Source organism: Bufo gargarizans, chromosome 1 (assembly GCF_014858855.1).
Source record: "Bufo gargarizans isolate SCDJY-AF-19 chromosome 1, ASM1485885v1, whole genome shotgun sequence".
NCBI lineage: Eukaryota > Metazoa > Chordata > Amphibia > Anura > Bufonidae > Bufo > Bufo gargarizans.
Genome location: NC_058080.1, coordinates 599,221,326 through 599,245,677, shown reverse-complemented (window position 1 = coordinate 599,245,677; position 24,352 = coordinate 599,221,326). Strand labels below are relative to the sequence as shown.

At 45.4% G+C, this 24,352-nt stretch overlaps 1 protein-coding gene across 1 annotated transcript; it reads left to right on the top strand.

The window, feature by feature from the left end:
- The first annotated feature begins 9,065 nt into the window (after window positions 1–9,065).
- LMNB1 (lamin B1) lies at window positions 9,066–23,209 on the top strand. Its single transcript, XM_044275863.1, has 11 exons — window positions 9,066–9,662; window positions 15,462–15,618; window positions 17,534–17,659; window positions 17,999–18,169; window positions 18,888–19,013; window positions 19,115–19,335; window positions 19,452–19,677; window positions 19,764–19,868; window positions 20,200–20,319; window positions 21,808–21,921; window positions 22,665–23,209. The coding sequence occupies exons 1-11, from the start codon at window positions 9,313–9,315 to the stop codon at window positions 22,695–22,697; spliced, it is 1,749 nt and encodes a 582-aa protein (XP_044131798.1). The 5' UTR covers window positions 9,066–9,312; the 3' UTR covers window positions 22,698–23,209.
- The last annotated feature ends 1,143 nt before the right edge of the window (window positions 23,210–24,352 follow it).

The window sequence follows — 24,352 nt, the reverse complement described above, 5'->3', positions numbered from 1 at the left end:
GATTGGTAAGAAGAAAACCATTTTTGAAAGAAAGCCATAAGAAGTCCCGTTTGCTGTGTCACCAAATGGCTTGTGGCAAACTGCAAACGCGTGGGAGAAGGTGCTCTGGTCAGATGAGAACAAAGTTGAACTTTCTGACCTAAATGCAACTTGCTATGGGTGGAAAACTAACACTGCACCACCAAGAAACATGGGGGTAACAGCATCATGCTGTGGGGATGCTTTTCTTCAGCAAGAGGGAAGCTGGTCAGGGTTGATGGGAAGATGGATGAAGCTAAATACAGGGCAATCCTGGAAGAAAACCTGGTAGAAGCCGCAAAAGACTTGAGACTGGGGTAGAGGTTCACCTTACAGCAGGACAACAAACCTAAACAATCAGCCAGACCTACAATGTAATGGTTTAGATCAAAGCACTTTCATGTTAGAATGGTCCAAAGTCCAGACCTAAATCCCATTGAGAATCCGTGACAAGACTTGAAAATTGCTGTTCACAGACGCTCTCCTTCCAGTCTAACTTAGCTTGGGCTATTTTGCCAAGAACAGGCAAAAATTTCAGCGTATTGATGTGGAAAGCTGGTAGAGACATACCCCAAAAGACCTGCAGCTGTAATTGCAGTGAAAGTATTGAGTCAGGGGAACTAAATACAAACACACACCACACTTTCCAGATTTTTTATTTTTTTTTACTTTAAAAAACATGTATCATTTTCTTTTTCTTTCACGCATACTTGCCACGTTGTGTTTGTCTATCACATAAAATTCCAATAAAATACATTTACGTTTCTGGGTATAACATGAAAAAATTTGGAAAAATTCAAGGGGTTTGAATAATTTCAAGGCACTGTAGTGAGTACAGAACTCGGTTGTGTACAGCATTTCCATATCACTGAATGGAGCAGACATGCATGACCATGCTAACGGGGGAACCCACAACTTCTGTCCTCATGATCCCCCGTGGTCGGACCCCTGCTCACTAGAAAGGAGATAAGTGTTTCTTGTGGGAAACCCCTTTAAATCTGTAACAAACCAAAGTACAATGCAAGTGAATGGGGTTTTAGGTGCTGCAGAGAAAAGCTGTGTGGATTTGAAGGCAAACTGCAGATGCTCAAATTCTACCACAGACTTCTCTTTGGCATCGCAAAAAATAAAATTGACAGCTAAATCTGTAGCAAAATCATCTTATACATCTGGATTTTGGCATGGATTTGTTCGGCTTGTTCCGCAGTGGAATATTATGCATGTGAATGCAGTCTTCATGCACACAGATGCATTACTGCACATACATCCTCCCTTTGACGCCACAATGAACCGCATATGCGACAGTAAGGTAGTAAGTCCGATTTTTTTGCAACTGTCTTGTTGCAGTATGTCGCATTGCTACACCATTAACCATCATTACAAAAAAAGTTGACTTTTCAACAACAAAAAGACGCGCAACAAATGTTGCCGTGTAGCTGTACCTTTATGTCATGCAATACATGTTCCCATGTAGCCCAAGACTAAGGCCCCTTGCAGACGAGCGTGTCCGGATTAGGTCTGGATGCGTTGCGTCTGCGATCAGGTAAAATCGTTCGAGGGCGTACGCAATTTCAGTCAGTTTTGATTGTGGTACCCAGACCCGAACTTCTTCACTGAAGTTCGGGTTTGGGTTTCTGTAGATTTTATTATTTTCCCTTATAGCATGGTTATAAAGGAAAATAATAGCATTCTTAATACAGAATGCTTACTAAAATGTGGCTTGAGGGGTTAAAATTTTTTAAAAAATTACTCACCTCATCCAATTGATCGCACAGCCGGTATCGTCTTCTTGCTTCTTTCAGGACCTGCAAAAGGACCTTTGATGACGTAATCTTCTATCTTCATTCAGCAGGACTTGTGCTGATGTCACCACGTGGTAAGCACGATTACGTCATCAAAGGTCCTTTTGCAGGTCCTGAAAGAAGCAAGAAGACGATACCGGCTGTGCGATCAATTGGATGAGGTGAGTAATTTTTTTAATTTTTAACCCCTCCAGCCCTATTGTACTATGCATTCTGTATTAAGAATGCTATTATTTTCCTTTATAAACATGTTATAAGGGAAAATAATACAGTAAGGCCTCTTTCACACAGGCGTTGTGGGTGACGTGCGGGAAAAGATGCGGGTGCGTTGCGGGAAAATTTCTGATTTTTCCCTGAGAGTGCAAAGCGTTTTAATACGTTTTGCACGCGCGAGAGAAAAATCGGCATGTTTGGTACCCAGACCCGAACCCGGACTTCTTCACAGAAGTTCGGGTTTGGGATCGGTGTTATGTAGATTTTATTATTTTCCCTTATAACATGGTTATAAGGGAAAATAATAGCATTCTTAATACAGAATGCTTAGTACAATAGGGCTTAAAACGCAGCCCGGCTTGTCTTCTTTCTTCTTCTTTGATGACCTGGGAGGAAAAGGACCTTTGGTGATGTCACTGCGCTTATCACATGGTCCGTCTTATGGTCCATCACCATGGTAATGCGTGAAAATCACCACTCATGTGCACAGCCCCATTGAAGTGAATGGGTCCGGATTCAGTGCAGATGCAATGCCTTCACCTCACGCATTGCACCCGCGCGGAATTCTCGCCCGTGTGAAAGGGGCCTCATCCCTATCATCTCCTAGCAACCATGCGTGAAAATCCCACCGCATCCGCACTTGCTTGCGATTTTCATGCATCTCATTAATTTCTATGGGGCCTTGTGTCATCTGAACAGCCCCATTGAAGTGAATGGGTCCGGATTCCGTGCAGATGCAATGCGTTCACCTCATGCATTGCACCCGCGCGGAATTCTCGCCCATGTAAAATGGGCCTAAGAACCAGTTATAGTACCTTTGTATGCATAGGCCTGCACAGGTCAGATTTCATTCAAATCTGATGTATGTACGAGGTATGTGATGCCTAAAGAAATTTCAGAAGTCTGTAGAACAGTGGTCAGCAACCCCCAGCACTCCAGCTGTTTCCTAAACTACAACCCCCAGCATTTAGGCTACTTTCACACTGACGTTTTGGCTTTCCGTTTGTGAGATCCGTTCAGGGCTCTCACAAGCGGTCCAAAACGGATCAGTTTTGCTCTAATGCATTTTTAATGGAAAAGGATCCAGCTCAGAATGCATCCGTTTGCCTCTGATCAGTCTTCATTCCGCTCTGCTTGCAGCGTTTTGGTGACCGTCTGACGAAACTGAGTCAAACGGATCCGTCCTGTCACACAATGTAAGTCAATGGGGATGGATCCGTTTTCTATGACACAATCTGGCACAATAGAAAACTGATCCGTCCTCCATTGACTTTCAATGGTGTTCAAGACGGCTTGGCTATGTTAAAGATAATACAAACTGATCCGTTCTGAACGGATGCAGACGGTTGTATTATCTGAACGGATCCATCTGTGCAGATCTATGACTGATCCGCACCAAACAAGAGTGTGAAAATAGCCTTACTTATATGGGAGTCCTGAGAGCAGTTGAGCAAATGTTCATGCTGGGAGTTGAAGTTTAAAAACAGCTGGAGTGCCGGAGGTTGATGAGAAGTAGTTAGGCTACATCATGGTCTCCATACATCTCTTCAACATTTGGAAAATCTCATTAACTTTTCTGGTACTGTATTACTCCAAGTGAAAAATCTGCATCATGTACATGTGACCTATTGATACCCCTGGGCCGTGTGCATGAGGCCTTATTCTTGACCTGTCTGGTGTGTTCCTTGGTTTTCATGATGCTGTTTGATCACTAATGTTCTCTAACAAACCTCTGAGGCCTTCACAGAACAGATATAGTTATACTGAGAATAAATTACACAAGTGGACTCTATTTACTAATTAGGTGACTTCTGAAGGCAGTTGGTCATACTGAATTTATTTAGGGGTATCAGAGTACAGGGGGCTGAATACATATGCCCGCCAAACTTTCAAGATTTTTATTAATTGAACATTTTGAAAACCATGTATCATTTTCTTTTCACTTCACACATACTTGCTACTTTGTGTTGGTCTATCACATAAAATACCAATATCATGTGGCTAGAGATTAACTTCAAACAACTGGAATAACCCTTTATAGGCATTGTCCGAGTTATATAAAAAAAACTCAGGCAATCCCTGTAAATTACCTAACATAACAAATTAATGGATATTAAACGGTTTTCTTCAAGCGCTGCGCTCTGGTCCTCCTTCTTGGCAGCAGTGGTGACATTCCGTGCACAGGTCACTGCTGCAGCCAATCTCTGGCCTCAGCCGGGCACAGGACGTCGCTGCTGAGGCCAGTGACTTTCTGCAGCAGTGACCTGTGTACACATAACATCACTTCTGCAGCCAGAAAAACAAATAGCAGCAGTGAGGAACAGAGCACAGCGCAGGAAGTAGCAGAGGTGAAAACGGGTTGAGTATACAGGGAGTGCAGAATTATTAGGCAAGTTGTATTTTTGAGGATTAATTTTATTATTGAACAACCACCATGTTCTCAATGAACCCAAAAAACTCATTAATATCAAAGCTGAATATTTTTGGAAGTAGGTTTTAGTTTGTTTTTAGTTTTAGCTATTTTAGGGGGATATCTGTGTGTGCAGGTGACTATTACTGTACATAATTATTAGGCAACTTAACAAAAAACAAATATATGCCCATTTCAATTATTTATTTTTACCAGTGAAACCAATATAACATCTCAACATTCACAAATATACATTTCTGACATTCAAAAACAAAACAAAAACAAATCAGTGACCAATATAGCCACCTTTCTTTGCAAGAACACTCAAAAGCCTGCCATCCATGGATTCTGTCAGTGTTTTGATCTGTTCACCATCAACATTGCGTGCAGCAGCAACCACAGCCTCCCAGACACTGTTCAGAGAGGTGTACTGTTTTCCCTCCTTGTAAATCTCACATTTGATGATGGACCACAGGTTCTCAATGGGGTTCAGATCAGGTGAACAAGGAGGACATGTCATTAGATTTTCTTCTTTTATACCCTTTCTTGCCAGCCACGTTGTGGAGTACTTGGACGCGTGTGATGAAGCATTGTCCTGCATAAAAATCATGTTTTTCTTACCTTGCAGACTTCTTCCTGTACCACTGCTTGAAGAAGGTGTCTTCCAGAAACTGGCAGTAGGACTGGGAGTTGAGCTTGACTCCATCCTCAACCCGAAAAGGCCCCACAAGCTCATCTTTGATGATACCAGCCCAAACCAGTACTCCACCTCCACCTTGCTGGCATCTGAGTCGGACTGGAGCTCTCTGCCCTTTACCAATCCAGCCATCTGGCCCATCAAGACTCACTCTCTTTCCTCAGTCCATAAAACCTTAGAAAAATCAGTCTTGAGATATTTCTTGGCCCAGTCTTGACGTTTCAGCTTGTGTGTCTTGTTCAGTGGTGGTCGTCTTTCAGCCTTTCTTACCTTGGCCATGTCTCTGAGTATTGCACACCTTGTGCTTTTGGGCACTCCAGTGATGTTGCAGCTCTGAAATATGGCCAAACTGGTGGCAAATGGCATCTTGGCAGCTGCACGCTTGACTTTTCTCAGTTCATGGGCAGTTATTTTGCGCCTTGGTTTTTCCACACGCTTCTTGCGACCCTGTTGACTATTTTGAATGAAACGCTTGATTGTTCGATGATCACGCTTCAGAAGCTTTGCAATTTTAAGAGTGCTGCATCCCTCTGCAAGATATCTCACTATTTTTGACTTTTCTGAGCCTGTCAAGTCCTTCTTTTGACCCATTTTGCCAAAGGAAAGGAAGTTGCCTAATAATTATGCACACCTGATATAGGGTGTTGATGTCATTAGACCACACCCCTTCTCATTACAGAGATGCACATCACCTAATATGATTAATTGGTAGTAGGCTTTCGAGCCTATACAGCTTGGAGTAAGACAACATGCATAAAGAGGATGATGTGGTCAAAATACTCATTTGCCTAATAATTCTGAACGTAGTGTATATTTATGGGGTCATTTATTAAGACCACCGTTTTAGACTCTCAATAACCCTGCACTAGCGCATGATGCGCCAAAGTTATGTAGAGGCGTCGGCCTCTACATAACTTAGCTGCTGGCTGTGCGACTTGCTTAAATCTTCCTTGCTGGCAAAAAATTAAAGGCGTAGAAAAGGATAAATGAGATGGGCCAGCTGGCCCCCTTCTCCTGCCACATGCCTTTTTTCCACCACCTCCGAAAAGTGGTGGGAGTGCTAAAAAGTTGCAGATTTGGCTGAAAATACCCTTTGCGACCGAATATGCGTCAAAAGTAGGCCATAAAGTGGCGTACTTCTCATCATAAATGACCCCTTTTTTTTTTTTTTTTTAAAGCAGTTTTAGGCTACTATCACACTAGTGTTTTTGCTGGATCCGGCAGGGTTCAGCGAAAACGCTTCCGTTACTGATAATACAACCATCTGCATCCGTTATGAACGGATCCGGTGTATTAACTTTATCATACCCAAGAGGGATCCGTCATGAACTCCATTGAAAGTCAATGGGGGATGGATCAGTTTTCTATTGTGTCAGAGAAAACGGATCCGTCCCCATTGACTTGCACTGTGGTTCATGACGAATCCGTCTTGCTCTGCATCCCAGGACGGAAAGCAAACCGCAGCATGCTCTCCGGTATGAGAACGGAATGCATTTTGGAGCAGTCCGTTCTGTTCAGTCACGTTTTTTTCCCCATTGACAATGAATGGGTACAAAACGGAAGCGTTTGACGGATCTCAATACTGGCAAAAATATTAACGCTAGTGTGAAAGTAGCCTTAGGCTCCTTTCACACTAGCGTTCGCTGGTCCGCTCGTGAGCTCCGTTTGAAGGAGCTCACGAGCGGACCCGAACGCAGCCGTCCAGCCCTGATGCAGTCTGAATGGAGCGGATCCGCTCAGACTGCATCAGTCTGGCGGCGTTCAGCCTCCGCACAGACAGGCGGACAGCTGAACGCTGCTTGCAGCGTTCGGGTGTCCGCCTGGCCGTGCGGATCCGTCCAGACTTACAATGTAAGTCAATGGGGACGGATCCGTTTGAAGATGCCACAATATGGCTCAATCTTCAAGCGGATCCGTCCCCCATTGACTTTACATTGAAAGTCTGGACGGATCCGTACGAGGCTATTTTCACACTTAGCTTTTATATGCTAAAAATAATGCAGACGGATCCGTTCTGAACGGAGCCTCCGTCTGCATTATTATGAGCGGATCCGTTCAGAACGGATCCGCCCGAACGCTAGTGTGAAAATAGCCTTAGAGGGGTTGTCCTCGTTTTTATATAACTTGGACAACTCCTTAAACAATGTGGACTAATTGTTAGATAAGTTACAATTCTAGACAGACACAAGCTAACTACCCTAATAACACAAACAGTTGTGCTGCTCCTGTCTTTTATTGAGCACAAAGTGCAAGGTGATACAGTGAGCTGCTGTGTTAATGATGTGATGCAGTATCGACCGTGGGGGTCATTTATGAATAGCGAGATGCCTATTTTTGGTGTAAAAAAAGGGCCTTTTTTGCAACTTTTTAAATGTCTGTGCAATAATATTTAGTTGCACAGTGGTTTTTGCGCTTCTTTTGATACTTGGGAGTGTCGAGGGAGTGGTGGGGGCGTAGCAGAGACCGTGACCTGGAGTAGTTTTAACTCCTGGAGCTACTCTTTTAGGCCAGTTTCTCAGCAGTGTATTCAGTCCGGGAAACGCGCGGCACGTGAGCTGCATATTCCAGTCTGGGCACTGCTCCTGTGATATATATTAATCCCAGTGTGATGGCGGCTGTACTGACTTTGAGCAGAACTCGGTACGGCTGAGCAGGAACGCAGCATTATGTCAGTGTTATCCGATACATTCCTGACCTCTAAGGGTTACATAGCATCATAAATCAATATAACGCTATGTGACCCCGGCAGTGCTGGAAGGTCAGGACGGGCGATGCGCTGCGGACTCGCTGCGGGAGGCCTAAGGCTAGTTTCACACTAGCATTCAGAGATCTGGCAGGGAACAGCCTTCCGGGTCTCTCTGGCCTCATTAAAGGGGTAGTCTCATCATAGACAATGGGGGCATATCGCTAGGATATGCCCCCATTATCTTATAGGTGCTGGGACCCGCACCTATATAAAGAACAGAGCCCCGCAAGGTGGTTTCGTCTACGGGTCTGCTGGAGATGGCGGTGCTGTAGTCGCTGTTTCCGAAAATACTAAGGCTACTTTCACACTAGCGTTTTTACTGGATCTGTTATCTTTAACATACCCAAGATGGATCCATCATGAACTCCACTAAAAGTCAATGGGGGACAGATCCGTTTTCTATTGTGCCAAATTGTGTCAGAGAAAACGGATCCGTCCCCTTTGACTTGCATTGGGGGTCATGACGGATCCGTTTTGCTCCACATCCTAGGATGGAAAGGAAAATACGACACGTTGCGGTTTGCTCTCCGGTATGGGAACACAACTAAACAGAACGGAAGGTATTCTGGAGCATTCCGTTCTGTCCTTATTGACAATGAATGGGGACAAAACTGAAGTGCTTTTTTCTGGTATTCACCCCCTAGGACGGATCTGAATACCGGAAAACTAAAACGCTAGGGTAAAAGTGGCCTAAAGAGAAGGAACAGAGCGGCAGGACAAATGCTCAACCAGCTGCTCCAATCATGTTGGAGGTCCTGCGGGGTACAGGGTCCCGTTCTCAGCTGTGGGACCCCCACCAATCTATTAGTTCTCGCTAACCCCGTATAACCCGAGTGCCCCTTTAAGCTCAGCAGATGACTGGCAGCCCCCGCAGTAATAGCTGCCAATCTTATGTGTACAGCAGATCTCAGCACACAGCAACCGCAGTGTGTGAACGGCTCTTTACAGTCCGCCGCAAAGCCCTCAGTCTCACTTGGACCCGCCATACTTTGCTATGACAATAAGCTTCGTGTTGCGGTGCAGCCCTGTTACCAACCCCCTCCCATTGTAGCAGCCCCCCCCAGTCATCCCCCGCACCTAAATCTCCAATTTGAATTTAGTCTCAGCCTCAGAGTGTGGGCGCGTCCCCGATCTCCATTGGCCGCGGGGCACCACGTGACCTTTCTGGCGCCATATTGAGGCCAAGCCTCTCACTCGCCGCTGTTCCTGGCGGGGAGATCACGGCGGCGCGTATTGTGCAGCAGCGGGAGTTTAGCCCTGGTACCGGGACCTTCTTCCGCCGTCTCTCTCTACATCCCGGAATTTTTTTTATTCTATTCCCCGTGTCCTGACGTGAGGAGCCGGCGCTGCCTCTGCCCATTGAATCCTCGTTGCCGGCGGTATAAAGTTTAGTGTGGAGCCGGGACCTTCCATTGTCTCGTAGCCCATGGCGACCTCCACCCCGAGGCAGTCCAGCCGGCGGAGCAGCATGAGCACCCCGCTCAGCCCCACGCGCATCTCCCGCCTGCAGGAGAAGGAGCAGCTGCAGCATCTGAACGACCGCCTGGCCGTCTACATCGACAAGGTGCGGAGCCTGGAGTCCGAGAACAGCGTGCTGCAGCTGCAGGTCTCCGAGCGGGAGGAGGTGCGGAGCCGGGAGGTCACCGGCCTGAAGGATCTCTACGAGACCGAGCTAGCGGACGCCCGGCGGAGCCTGGACGACACTGCGCGGGAGCGAGCCAAGCTGCAGATAGAGCTGGGCAAGCTGCGGGGCGACTACGAGCAGCTGCAGCTCAGGTGAGCGGCGGTAGAATTGGGTTAATCTTGTTACTGCGCGCGCCCCCCCCCCCCCCCCAATTCATTGCCTCGCTCTATAGTAGAGCTGATCCATCCTGCCAGGGCTCACTGCGCCCCCTTCAGACTGGTGCCCATTAGATCTTGTCTGATGCTTTGTCTATGGAGCACAAAGGGGACAGGGAGAGACTTCCAGGTATCTGTGTGTGAGCCAGTCCACATCTCTGCTTGCTGTCACTGTGCTATCCAGCAAACTATAGATTACAAGATACTGGAGAGACGGGGGGGGGGGGGGTCCAGTGCCCCTTTAACCCTTTGTGTATTAATAGCCTGGTGTAGTGTCAGCTGTGCTGGGGCACCTGGTCTGGGTAATGTGCCCTGCCAATCACTTGTGCTGCTGACTTCATAGAGAAGGGCTCATTGTTTGAGGTTAGAGTGGAATCTTGTCAGTTGATGGCTGTCGCCCCTCCCCCATGTCCATTCTGCTGTACTGTACCCTTCGTACATTGCTCACACCCTCCCTGCTTCCTCCCAGGCTGCCAAAAACAAGTGCTATCCCAACCCCCCCCCCCCCCCCCCCCCATGCTCCATAGCGAGCTGCTTGGTGACACCGTCTTGTGGCTTCAATCCGATGCCCACTACACATCCGGTGGGCTGCACATATGTTACAGTAATTCTCATGTCCTGAGATGTCGTAGTCATGGGGGCATCCGATGCTGGGAACAGATGGCGAGCGGTGACCCCAGACTACCTGGTCACACCACAGATGGCCATACTGGAGGGTTTTACAGACGGTCTGAGAAGTGGTGGTCTCCACTTTACTTAATTCCTAAAAGTGGGTCATGGTCCTGAGGACCATCATTAGGTTCCTTCTGCACTTACATCTTTAATGCTGGAAAGATTCCTCTAATGACTGGGTCTTATGTAATAAGGAGCTGGATTTATTGTATTGAGCTCAGTTATTTGGTCTTCCAGGTTCTGTCCATGGCGGGCGCTGTGTGCCGATCTTGGACCGGACTTTATAACCGGTTATGATGTTGCTGCCGATATCCTAGGAGTGAGCTTCCTGAAGTCCTCTCCAGCTTCTGACCACGTGTGATCAGGATGTGGAGGATTCCTGCTCTCGTATTGTCAGATCCATTATGACCACCAACGTAAAGGTCTCTAGATCTGCACATGTGCACAGGGTGTGTTGCGCACTAGTGGCCGGGCTCCGGCAGTATTCCTGCGCACTAGTGGCCGGGCTCCGGCAGTATTCCTGCGCACTAGTGGCCGGGCTCCGGCAGTATTCCTGCGCACTAGTGGCCGGGCTCCGGCAGTATTCCTGCGCACTAGTGGCCGGGCTCCGGCAGTATTCCTGCGCACTAGTGGCCGGGCTCCGGCAGTATTCCTGCGCACTAGTGGCCGGGCTCCGGCAGTATTCCTGCGCACTAGTGGCCGGGCTCCGGCAGTATTCCTGCGCACTAGTGGCCGGGCTCCGATCCCCCTCCTGTTGCTGATAGACGTCTTGTGTGCTGTTGCTGTTCGGAAGTAAGGCTACTTTCACACTGGCGTTTCTGGGTCCGCTTGTGAGATCTGTTTTGGGCAGCTTGAGAGCTCTGAACGGATCAGTTTCGCCCCAATGCATTCTGAATGGGTAAGGATCCGCTCAGAATGCATCAGTTTGGCTCCGTTCAGCCTCCATTCCGCTCTGGAGGCGACACCTAAACGCTGCTTGCAATGCAATGAAGGTCAATGGGGACGGATCCGTTTTCACTGACACAATCTGGTGCAATTGAAAACGTATCCGCCTCCATTGACTTTCAGTGTAAGTCAAAACGGATCAGTTTGCATTATCATGAATACACTTTATTTTTTTGTTTTGTTCATGGTAATGCAAACGGATCCGTTCTAAACAGATACCAGCGTTTGCATTATCGTTGTGGATCCGTCTGTGCAGATACAAGACGGATCCGCACCGAACGCAGGTGTGAAAGTAGCTTAATATGTCTCTTGACCTGCAAGTGTGGTGGAGTTTGACATCTTGACTTTCCGCTAGCTAAGACGTTTCCGAAGTGGGCTCAGGTGCCTGACGTTGCCCACTGGCCAGATGATGTGCCCCTGGCAGCTGCTCCTGGAATGGGGCCCAGTGTGTAATGTGAGCCCTCACAGCTGACATGCACTTGCTGTTAGACCTAGCCCAGAATATACAAAGGATGTCTATACTACACACTGCCATTTGCTTTAGGTCTGGTCAAATCGCCTGACTGTAAAAAGTTGCTTCTTCTGGCCCGTCTGGGCTGATTAGGCTACTTTCACACGAGCGTTCGATCGGATCCGATCATAATAATGCAGATGGAGGCTCCGTTCAGAACGGATCCGTCTGCATTATATTGGCATATAAAAGCTAAGTGTGAAAATAGCCTCAGACGGATCCGTCCAGACTTTCAATGTAAAGTCAATGGGGGACGGATCCGCTTGAAGATTGAGCCATATTGTGGCATCTTCAAACGGATCCGTCCCCATTGACTTACATTGTAAGTCTGGACGGATCCGCACGCCTCCGCACGGCCAGGCGGACACCCGAACGCTGCAAGCAGCGTTCAGGTGTCCGCCTGGCCGTGCGGAGGCGAGCGGAGCGGAGGCTGAACGCCGCCAGACTGATGCAGTCTGAGCGGATCCGCATCCATTCAGACTGCATCAGGGCTGGACGGAAGCGTTCTGCTCCGCTCGTGAGCTCCTTCAAACGGAGCTCACGAGTGGACAGCAGAACGCTCGTGTGAAAGTAGCCTTAGATTGGTAATGATAGTTGTATGGGACTGCTTGTCTGTTCTTAGAAGCACTGTATTAAAGGTCCTAGACATTACTTATTAGTCTTTCAGACTGGCATTTTGGTTTACGTTTGTGGTATCCGTTCAGGGCTCTCACAAGCGGTCCAAGACGGCTCAGTTTTGCCCTAATGCATTCTGAATAGAAAAGGATCCGCTCAGAATGCATCAGTTTGCCTCTGAGTCAAACGGCTCTGTCCTGTCACACAATGTAAGTCAATGGGAATGCTCTGTTTTCTGGCACAATAGACTGATCCGTCCTCCATTGACTTTCAATGACGGCTCTGTATTGGCTATGTTAAAGATGATACAAATGGTTCAGTTCTGAACGGATGCAGACGGTTGTATTATCTGAACGGATCCGTCTGTGCAGATCTATGACTGATCCGCTCCAAACACGTGTGAAAGTAGCCTTACTGAGACTTGGTTGTGCTGCCCCCATGAGGTGAAATGCTGTTCCTGCACCTGGAAGCTGGACCGTGTGGAGTGCTTATAAGGAAATCTGTTCGGTAGACGCGTTATCGCAGGTGCCCAGTGTGCCCGCTTTCAGGCACCTATGTCCTTCCTCTGCACCTCAGTTGATTCTCACATACTGCAGTATATGATGCCAGGATTAAAGAGAAAGTTGAAGTATAAATATATCTTGCAATGGGGGTTATATCGGACATAGACCTGAACAGAGCGCGGACGCTGCTGAACTGGGGTAACTAGCGGACTGCTAACTCATCCCTGCAATGGGTCAGGATGGTTCATCAGCTGGGTGACATGGGCACATTCTGAGACCAGTCCATGCTGGATCTACCAGTGTCCCATTGCTGTGGCCAAAATCAGCATTATTTAATTCTGCAAGTTTGAGGGGGTTGTCTGGTCTTTACAAAGTGGTCTATCCTCACACACCGTTGATCAGCTGTTAGGGTGTGACTCTGTAAACCTGTGAATTTGACAGCTTGTCACTGCAATGCCATTGGCGTCAATGGGACAGTGCTGCAGTGATGGTGTTGTCCCTTACAAGGTTAACCAGGCTGATCAGCTAGTAACCTGAGGATAGGCCATTACTTTTAAAGCTGCAGAATTATAGGTTTTTGGCAGTTCTAAACTGTATTGTCCTTCAGTAGTCAACACAGAGATCACATATAGAGACGCATCTAGGTGTTTACTGCTGCTGTGAGGGAACATGTGTTCTGCTCGTATAGTGGGTGCCGGGTCATTTAGTTCTCTAGATTGGCTTAGATCAGGCATGCTCAACCTGCAGTCCTCCAGCTGTTGCAAAACTACAACTCCCAGCATACCCTGCTGTAGGCTGTTCAGGCATTCTGGGAGTTGTAGTTTTGCAACAGCTGGAGGGCCGCAGGTTGAGCATGCCTGGCTTAGATGAAGATGCGCAGAGCATTATGTCCGTATGCTACTACAGGGGATGTCTGGTCTGACCAAAAGCCGGGTGAGCGGTTTGCTACGCTGAAGGTCCAGCAGGACAGGGAGCTTTACATCCATCACTCACATGTAGGACCTTAGCAGGTATGAGACCTCATTAGTCCAGGAGCTGAGGAGAGGAGCAGGTATAATGAGACATCAAGTGTTAAAGGAGTTTTCCAGGGTTTTATATTGATGACCTGTCCTCAGGATGGGTTATCCATATCAGATCGGGGGGGGGGGGGGGGCAGGGGCACCCAGCAATCAGCTGGGTAAAGAGAAGGCTGCGCCCGACACCCAATGTGCTTACCAGTTTAGTATTGATGACTTGTCCTGAAGATAGGTAGTCAATATTAAAAATCCCCCAAAAACCCCTTTTAAGGAAAATAAAATTACTGAAACTAGGAAGTTCCTGTGAAGAACACTGTCCTGTGTGCCCGAAATGAGCTGCTCTGTCCCCTCCAGCAGCTTAAAGGGGTCTCCTGGGAGTGCAGTATTGATGACCTATCCTCAGATACCTCACCTGTAGTTCTCACAGATATTGGCTCTTAGGATTTTTTTATTGTACTGTAGCTAGAAACTATGAAAAAAAATCAAATAACTATTTAAACATTAGGTCATCTTCTGATGACGCGATCCTTTTGGGTTGTGTATGTAATTTTAAACCGCTTTTGCAGTGGGATATGCTCTAAAATGTGATGTGTGAACATACCCTTAGAAAATCTAATAAAGGAAATTTGTCATCAGAAAATTATCTATTGTTTAAATCACAATTTTTATGTTCTAAAAGTTTTTAAATAATTTTTGGTAGGAACTTAAATTTTCTGTATCTTTAAACAAAACCCATCAATTCTGCGGTTTCTGCACCGGCCACTGAGCCTAATAGGCCATCACTTTACTGCAGTTATCTATAGACAGGGGTGATATTACAGGCAGGATTAGACTGACAGATAAGACAGGATCCACCATTCGCAACAGGTCAAACCTTTCCTTGTACAATAAACTCTGCACATGCCTAGAAAACTCTCCCATAGAGGTCAGTGAGGTTCCCTCCTGACCATTGTCTATGGCCCATGGGGCTGCCACAAAGCAATTTTTTTATGCTTTGTGAATGCTGTTAAGAACAGCTCAGGCAAGATGTAGCCCCATAATAATTTTCTGATAAATCTGCAATCGGAAAATAAAATCTGAAATGTTTAATATTGGGTTTTAACTGGCAGATACAATTTTTGGTGACACATTTCCTTTAACTCTCTTCCAGCGCCCTCTAGTGGCCAATAGGGTTTCTGATTGCACATAATCAGGAAGCGGACTATAGTTCCGGTCCGTTCACTTGACCTTATTTCTGCGGGACAGATGTTGGGCTGCAAAAGACTCAAACTGTACACCGCATGCTGTCAACATCCATAGTTCCATTCCAGGGTCCTGTGGAACATTTAGAGCGCATCATAAGACTTGCCACATTTTGCAAAATGCACACGACTGGTACCCGTGATTTGTGGCCCACAAATCACGGGTATGTAAATGTACCCTTATTTACAGCTTCATATCTACTTTCCGACTAAGTGTGTGGTTTTTATTGCAGCTTCTCAAAGAAGGAATCGGACTTCAGTGGTCTTCAGGCCAAGCTTAGGGACAGCGAGGCTCTTCTCCACACCACAGATGCGGCGCTTGTCACTGCAAAGAGCGAGAAGAAAGCTCTGGAGCAAGAGGTGGAAAGTCTGCAATCTGAGATTGAGCAAGTGAGTACCTGTGTAATCAGTTTCTGTATATCCTAATAAATATTTATTATGGGATCCTCAGGATAGGCCCTCAATATCAGATTGGCAGTGGTCCAACCCTCAGCACCTGCACCCTGTGCTGTCTCGGAGTAACTCTGGTGCTAGTACTGAACAGCTCAGTGTATTGGATGGAGCTCGTATCCATGGTAATATTAGCTCCGTCCACTAGCAAACAATCGGTGCTATCCTGAAACGGTGGATCGCTGTGCTTCCCAACCACTACTGGTCCAGTCTGAGGATAGGCGATCAATGGCAAACTCCTGGACAACTTGTTTAAGCACACTTTTATCCGTTGTATAATAAAGTAATATACTTTCTGTATCTGTTAAAGATACTTTTTGCAGTCATTCTGTGGGATTCTCCAGTGTACACTGAGTGGATGTAGGCCTGTCCATGTGGACACGGTTACATTGCTCTGATTACTGCACTGAGGGGAAGAACGTGCGTTGCAGCAGCCGAATATGGCAGAGACTCTACCCTTTTGAAGGTAGTCTTTCAACATATATTCTTACCCTGACAATCCATGCACCAGTGTCTCGCATGACCAGCAGATCTTGACCTGCACAATGTCAAAAGAAAGCTAATTGCTTGTTAAAAAAAAAAACTTGCAGCGCTTAATTTTAAGCAGCTGACCGATCAATCATGTGATCTCGTGCTCTCCTGAGCTACACTGAATTGGGTCATTCAGTGCCTTTACTCCAGCTCTGGAATGATTGACACAAGATTCCTTAAAGGGTTTCTCTCACTTCAGCACATGGCATTTATTATGTAGAGAAAGTTAATACAAAGCACTTCCTAATGTATTGATTGTCCATATTGCCTCCTTTGCTGGCTGGATTCATTTTCCATCACATTATACACTGCTTGTTTCCATTGTTGCGATCACCCTGCAATCCAGCAGTGGTGGCCATGCTTGCACAGTACAGGAAGAAGCACTCAGCTAACAGAGGCTGGTGCATTTATTATTTTTCCTTCCTATAGTGTGCAAGCATGGCCACCGCTGCTGGATTGTAGTGTGGTTGTAACTAGAGATGAGCGGATTTCAGGTTGTGAAATTCATTCACTCTTCGTTTACTGGTAAAAGGTGAATTGCGTTATGGATTCCGTTACCACAGACCCTAACTCAATTCTATAACAGAATGCCTTTTAGAGGCATTTGGTTATTCATTTTGTCATAATAGAAGTCTGTGGCCTTATGCAGGAGAGGACTAAAGGCATTCTGTCATAGAATTGCGTTATGGTCTGTGATAATGGAATCCATAACGCAATTCACCTCTTACCAGTAAACTAAGCATGAATGAATTTCAAAATATGAAATTCACTCATCTAGTTGTAACTATGGAAACTATCATTGTATAGTATGGAAAAATAAATCGAGACAGCAAAGGAAACAATATGGATAATACAATACGTGGCTTGTATTAACTTGCTGTACTTGATAAACGCCACTTGACGTGACAGGGGAAGTTGGTGGAAGAACAGCAAAGACCCTGGAAATACATACATACATACATGCATGCATACATACATACATACATGGTTTTTGTTTTTTTGAATTAATATGGTATCCAATGTATAAGAACTTCCTTTAGACGTTGGAGCCATAGAAAAGCTTCAAGCTCCATTTATGGCAGACTGGTTCTGTGAAAAGCTGGCCATAAGAGTGTCTGACTGTACCCCAACACAGAAATTTACTTTTCCATTATGCCCCATGACAGCACCTGTGAGAGATCCTCCCCCCCGGTGCTGTCATGGGCTCATGGAAAACATATTACCGGTAAGAGTAATTGAAGTATATCTCTACAGAGCTCAAGTTTGGGACTCTGAAAACCGTACAAATAGTTTTTGTAGTAAAACGTATTAACTTCTCTTTCAGTTTGAGTCTGCGTTGGCAAAGTTGAAGTCACAGCTCGGTGATGTAACTCTAATCAAAGTGGATCTTGAAAATAAATGCCAATCTCTGAAGGAAGACCTCGAGTTCAGGAAAAATATACATGAAGAGGTAATTGACACTTCTGTGCATGAGTCTGAAATACGTGGGTACCTCTTTGGGGTGAGGTTGTTTCACACGTCGGCCCTGTAAGATACAAAGCTTTCAGAAGGTGGTTGGTTTCTTGTACACGTTTTGGCTTCCATTTTCAAAAGTCTCATTTTTCAAATCTTCAGCAGATATTAACAAGAAAATGTGTTCCTTACATGTAATTAGGGTTTGTAGAAAATAAGAACTTGGCAGCAGAGACTTCTACTGTTGGGACTGACTTGTACTACAGATCTGTGAGAGGGCATATTCACATCTATCATAAATCACAACTGACTTTATTATTTTTTTTTAAATCTACAGGAGATCAAAGAATCTAGAAGACGGCATGAAACCCGCTTGGTAGAAGTAGATTCTGGGCGTCTGGTTGAGTATGAACACAAGCTTGCCCAGGCGCTGTCGGACATGAGGTCACAGCAGGAAGACCAAGTTAAGATCTATAAAGATGAACTTGAGCATACTTATCAAGCGAAGGTCAGTTTGGGGCTAAAGTTGCATATTTTACAAAACACTACGTATGGAACTACTTTCTCAGCCACTTCTACATGCATATGACTGGCATTGCTGTTGAGCAACAGCATTTGACAAAGCCTTACCTGATCATCTCCCCCCACTAGGCTTGAGTGAATCATGCTTCAAGTCGTAGTGTTTTTAAACCCACAGATAGTAATATCGGAGTCTTATGCGACTTCAGCTGAGACAAAGTTGAGCTACACAGAGCCCATACATTTTAATGCTTTACAGCGAATTGACAGATCAATTCCCACTCTTCGCACTTATTTAGTTTGACCTCATCCTATCAATGCTGCCAGTGTCACTCGGCAGGAACTAACTGGTAACACCCATCTGGACTCTTATCTTTTATGTCAAACTGTTAGCATTTCGTTAACTCTAGCAGGAATTGTAAAGAAATGGTACGTCATAATTGTAAGAATAGATGCTCATTATTACATGGGGAGTGCAAGAAAGAAGTTAATGTCAAGAGACATTACAGGTCCTCTTTAAGGAAAGTACTTGCTCTACTTTTTACTACAGGTCTTTTAAGGTTTCTTTTTATTTTCTGTATCAATTGTTTTAAAGAGACCGGATACATTGCCTTAAGTAATATTCAGTTCCTGTTGGTGACATTAGCACGGTGTACAAATTAGGCGTGCTTCCGCTTCTCTACATGTCACTCTTCTTTCATCTTCAGCTGGAGAATGCAAAGCTGTCTTCTGAGATGAACAGCAGTACTGCTCGGAGTACTCGGGAGGAGCTAATGGAGAGCCGCTTGCGGATCGACAGCCTGACAACCCAGTTGTCAGACTTGCAGAAAGAGGTATAAAGTTCTGGTTTTGTGGTGTCTGTTTTTTAGTTGGATATCTGTGCAGAAGAGCATGACTTCCTCTTTACACCACATATAAAGAAGCTTATCTTCAGTCTAGGGCATGGTATGACCGGATGCAAGAGTTGGAAGAATTACTTGCTAAAGAAAAGGATTCTTGTCGCCGAATGCTTGCAGAAAGGGAGCGGGAAATGGCTGACATAAGGGACCAGATGCAACAACAGCTTTCAGACTATGAACAGCTTTTAGATGTCAAACTTGCCTTGGATATGGAGATAAGTGCATACCGCAAACTGCTGGAAGGTGAAGAGGAAAGGTAAGGCGGGAAACAACTTGCATGTGAAACCTCCTGCTTCTCTTCCCCCCCCCCCCCCCCCTCCCCCTCTATATATTCACCCACTAATGACCTGAACTTCTCTTCCTGTGTTTTAGGCTAAAGCTTTCTCCCAGTCCTTCATCCCGTGTGACTGTATCTCGAGCTTCTTCAAGCCGTAGTGTAAGAACCACCAGAGGCAAAAGAAAGCGGGTAGATGTAGAAGAGTCGGAGGCTAGCAGTAGTGTGAGCATTGCCCACTCTGCTTCTGCATCTGGCAATGTAGCTGTCGAAGAATTGGATGTGGACGGCAAATTTATCCGACTGAAGAACAACTCTGACCAGGTAGGCCTGGCTATCTACATCGTCATGGTAGCCAATTTCAGCACATACAGTAATGTAATGCTGTAAAAAAATAATTGTGCTTTCAGGATCAACCATTAGGAGGCTGGGAGATCGCCAGAACAATTGGAGAGACAACAGCCAACTACAAGTTTACCTCAAGATATGTGCTTAAAGCGGGACAGACTGTTACGGTAAGTCACTTTCAGAATGGACTTGTAATGCACTGTTCTCTTGCCCACTTCCTGTAGCATGAAAGCCTTTATCTTTGAAGTTCTCCTTTTCAGTTTTGATGTCTGAGTAATGACTTATGGGTCCATGCAGCGTTTGATTCTTATGTACAGTATAAAACTTTCCTTTAGGCCATTTTACTTGAAGTATTTTTTTTAAAATCAGGATTTGTAAGCTGGTGCCAGCATTGGGTCCAAAACATGGGGGGGGGGGTTGTGTTTCCTCTTCCCACTTCCCTGACATGTATCATAAATTAACCTATTTTTTTATTTTGTAATTTTTGACTCATTCTAGATCTGGGCTGCTAATGCTGGAGTCCCTCAAAGTCCTCCCTCTGACCTCATCTGGAAGAACCAGAATTCTTGGGGCACTGGTCAAGATGTCAAAGTTGTGTTGAGAAACTCTCAGGGAGAGGTACGTTGATATACGTTCATTGAATAAGGTGTGAAGCTTCAGTACAAGGAAATGACATGACTTGTGGAATTCCTTTTGAACAGACAACATGTTGAAGCCACAAAGCAAATGTGATGGAATGCTTACACAACAGTTTGCCATTCCCCATGTCTTGTAGAAGCCTATATGTTGGAATATTTCACTTGTTGGGGTATTCTGGATTCTCCTCACCCTGCCCCTTTACAACCACATATTCAAAGAGGTCTTCCATGCTTTTAATACTAATAACCTATCCTTAGGCTAGGTCATAAACATCAGATCGGTGGGGGTCCAACACCAGACACCACCCACTGATCAGCAGTATGACAAGAAGGCATGTGCCGTGTATGCGTGCTGTCTGTTCCTGCTTGACATAGCAGTCGTGAGCAGGAAGAGACTGGAGACTGTGCACGCCTTCTCTTCATACAGCTGGTCTGATACTGATGACCTATCCTGAGCATTGGTCAGCAATATAAAAAGCCTAGAAAACCCCTACTAGAATTATCATGTTCATAGGGTCTATAGTGTTCTCATTGTAACACATGCTTTCTCACCCATGTAATTTTTCATCATTTCAATGGGTTATCCTGAAAGGTAATTATGACTTATCCTTAGGGCAGGTCAATATTATCACTTCAGCAGTGTCCAAGCTCCGGTGTCCTCATTTATCACCTCTTACAAGGAGGCACTGTGCTCAAAGATCTGGTGAGCGGTGCAGCTTTTAAAGCACAGCACCGTACATTGGCTTGAATGGGGCTGAACTGCAACTATGCAATGTGACAATGTACAATGATGTCACAGTCCAAGATATCTTCTAACAGCTGATAAGCAAGTGTTGCACGCCTGCGGATCTGATACAAATGTATCCTGAGGATAAGTTATAAATATCTTTTTTTCCTGGATAACCCCTTAAGTGATCTTCAATGATGGAAAAATAGTTGGAAAATCCATAATCTTCCACTGTAATACCCCTGCACAGTCGCTGCCAGTGACTGTAGAATATTAGCCAGTTGCAAGTGATTTCTTATGGCACACATTAACAGTGTTAGTAAATGACTGCTGGTGAAGGTTGGCCTGGGATTCACTGGTCGTTAGTCTTAGTGATTGACCAGCAAGTCATATCCATCTATTGCACAGATGTAAGAGGTACATGCTACCTGGCAGTCCAGTGTGACATGTCAAATAAACTTTGTGGTCTAGCTCCAAATGATCAAGGTATAAATCTTTATTCAAGCGGCTTAAGAATATTCCATACAGGTATGTTGCGTGTTTCAGACCATGATCTTTTGGAGCTAGACCACAAAGTTTTTTTCTGACGTTTAACTTGTAGCGTACCCAGACGCTATGTCTGGGCTCAAGACAAGGCTTTACAGGTGAGAGCTGCCTACGTTTGCAGTGTGACATGTCTATAACAAATGACTTGTGAATTATGTTGATCAGTATAATTCTTATTTTTGTAAAAAAAAATAGGAAGTGGCTCAAAGGACGACTGTGTTTACAACCTCTGTACCCGAGGAAGAAGTTGATGAAGAGGAAGTAGAGGTAGCAGAAGAGCTTGAGACAGAAAACCGGCTACGTCGACAGGTAAGAGTGGACCCTTTAGTATTGATGGTTATCTGACCGTCATGTCCAGTTGTCACAAAGCTCTGAGCTTGGTCTGCGCTACACCTAGTAATGTGATACATTGGTAAAAACCACTCGCTAGTGACTACAGCCAAAAACCAGTGCAACTTACGTTGCAACAAAACAGCAGAGTATACACACTATAATTTTCAGTATATGGATCTTGGTATTTTCCATTCAGTAAACTCGAAAAATGGTGACACAAGGGAGTTGACTTATCTCCCTGTGCCAGATACATGGCCCTAAAGTCGCACATGTTTGCGTTTTTCTTACAAGCTCAACGCTTTTCCAAAAGGGGGTCTGCCCAGCCTCCACAACAGAATTGTCTACATTTATACAAACTTTCTGGTGTAAATGAAGCCAGAAATCTGACTGTGCACCTATACAGATGTATAGCAACTGACTGCTGAAGAATGCACCTAATATGACTAGGCCTGCGCTTATCACAAATTAGGGGTGTCCTCTGGCATTGCAGGGGATATCAAGACTGGCACAGAAAGCATCGGTCTCAAAGCTCCCCCGAAGTGTGTAAAGCTTTGTAGAACATGGGGTAATGGTGTAGAACTGAACTGTAGTCAGGTGCATAACTTTAGTGATCATATTCGACCTGCAGGCAAAGGATGACATTTGAGTGAATATAGAGGTAACTGCTGTCTTAATTCGATTTTCATATATATTTTTTTTTTTTGTTCCGTCTCTTGTAGGCCGCTGACAACAGAAGCTGTTCTGTAATGTAGAGCTGTCATCAGCCTGGCTACAGATTATGAGCCTCTTGGAACTGATGCTTCACTGGTATACAGCATAAAATGCCCAAGTTAATGGCCTTACCTTTTCAATTACAGTAATGGGCATTTGGCCATTGCTTCAATTGAAACATGTAAAATGTGAATTGACTGGTTATACACTGATAGATCCTGGATGAATCGGAAGTGGAATCTAAAATGTGAAGGCCATGTGTTGTCACCTGACAGTCCTGTGACTGCACTTAAAGGTGCTCTGATTGGGGGCACATGGCATTTGTGCTTCCAGCATTTTTGTACTGCATTTTTTTTTTACTTTCTATCACAAAATCTAAATTTTAAACCATTTTATCCCTCAGCTCTATTGCAAAGGTGTTACTTGTATTATGTGAAAAATGCAGCAGTTTTATTGTACTTTATTTTTTTTTTATTAGATTGGGTGATGTCATAGCTATTTTAAATAGGACACCATTTTAAATAAAATAAAAAACTTTCTAATTTGATTCTTATTTTTGTACATGGTATAAAATGTATTTTATGGACTGTATTATGAATGCTGTTTATCAACAATCCAGAACATTACTTCTCGCTTCAATCTCATTCAGACTCTGAGAAATCTTGGCTAACAATCAATCTGTATATTGTCCTTGTAAGTGCCCAAACGTCTCTTGCAGTAATGACTGGGCATCCTGGACCTGTATATAAAAAGTAACTACTTTTCTAAAATGATCTAAATGGCCTAATTAATCAATAATGCTGTTTTTCCTAATAAGGCACCCAAAGTCCTAGGTGCTGTCGCGTCATACTATCATTATTCTAGTACAGTGTTGATGGATTTCACTGGGGGTTCCAGGGAATGCTGCACAGGCCAGAGCACAGATCGCTGCTCCTGCCGGTGCTCCTGTCAAGCTTGGCTAAATTCTGGCACAACACATGGGTACCCTGTAACGGTGTTCTATGCCAGGATTTAACTGAGTGGAGCGGGTTTCTGCCTAACCCTGCTCCACTCGGCTCACATCTCTATAGCACATTGTGCCATGCCAGAATTTAGCCAAACTTGCAACCCACAGTAAAATCCGTACACCAGACATGTCGGCGCTGTACCAGTATAATGATTTTATGGCACAATAGCGCCCAGAACTTTGGGTGCCTAGTTGATTAGGAAAATGGTACTAGGGTTGTTGCGGTTATTGAAATTTTGATACCCAATCGATACTTTTTGTCCCGATGTATCGATACAATACCAGGATTTCCACTTTTTCCCCTCCCCCACGACAGCACCTTAGAGAGATAGGCTCCGCCCCCAGGACAGGAAACCTGCAGCATAAAAAGGTGGACCCACTCCACCTCGGTGAGGTTTCCTGTCCTGGTACATGAGCCTGCAGTTGGTCGTCCTGACCTGGAAGCCCTGGTAGATGCTGGAGGCTCAGCGGCAGCGTGTTGTACCTGCCTGTGTCATTCCGCAGGTGTTGGGTGGCAGGAAAGGGGTGGCGGGGATCCCGGTCCACAGGGGCAGAAGGTGCCAGTCCCTCAGGCGAAGAGGACCGCACCGACGTATTGAGTGTGGCCAGAAGGCCCCAGGATACTGCAGACCAGCCAGGACGCCACCGCATGTATACGCCGGGTGATGGCGTCCAAACAGGAAGTGCGTT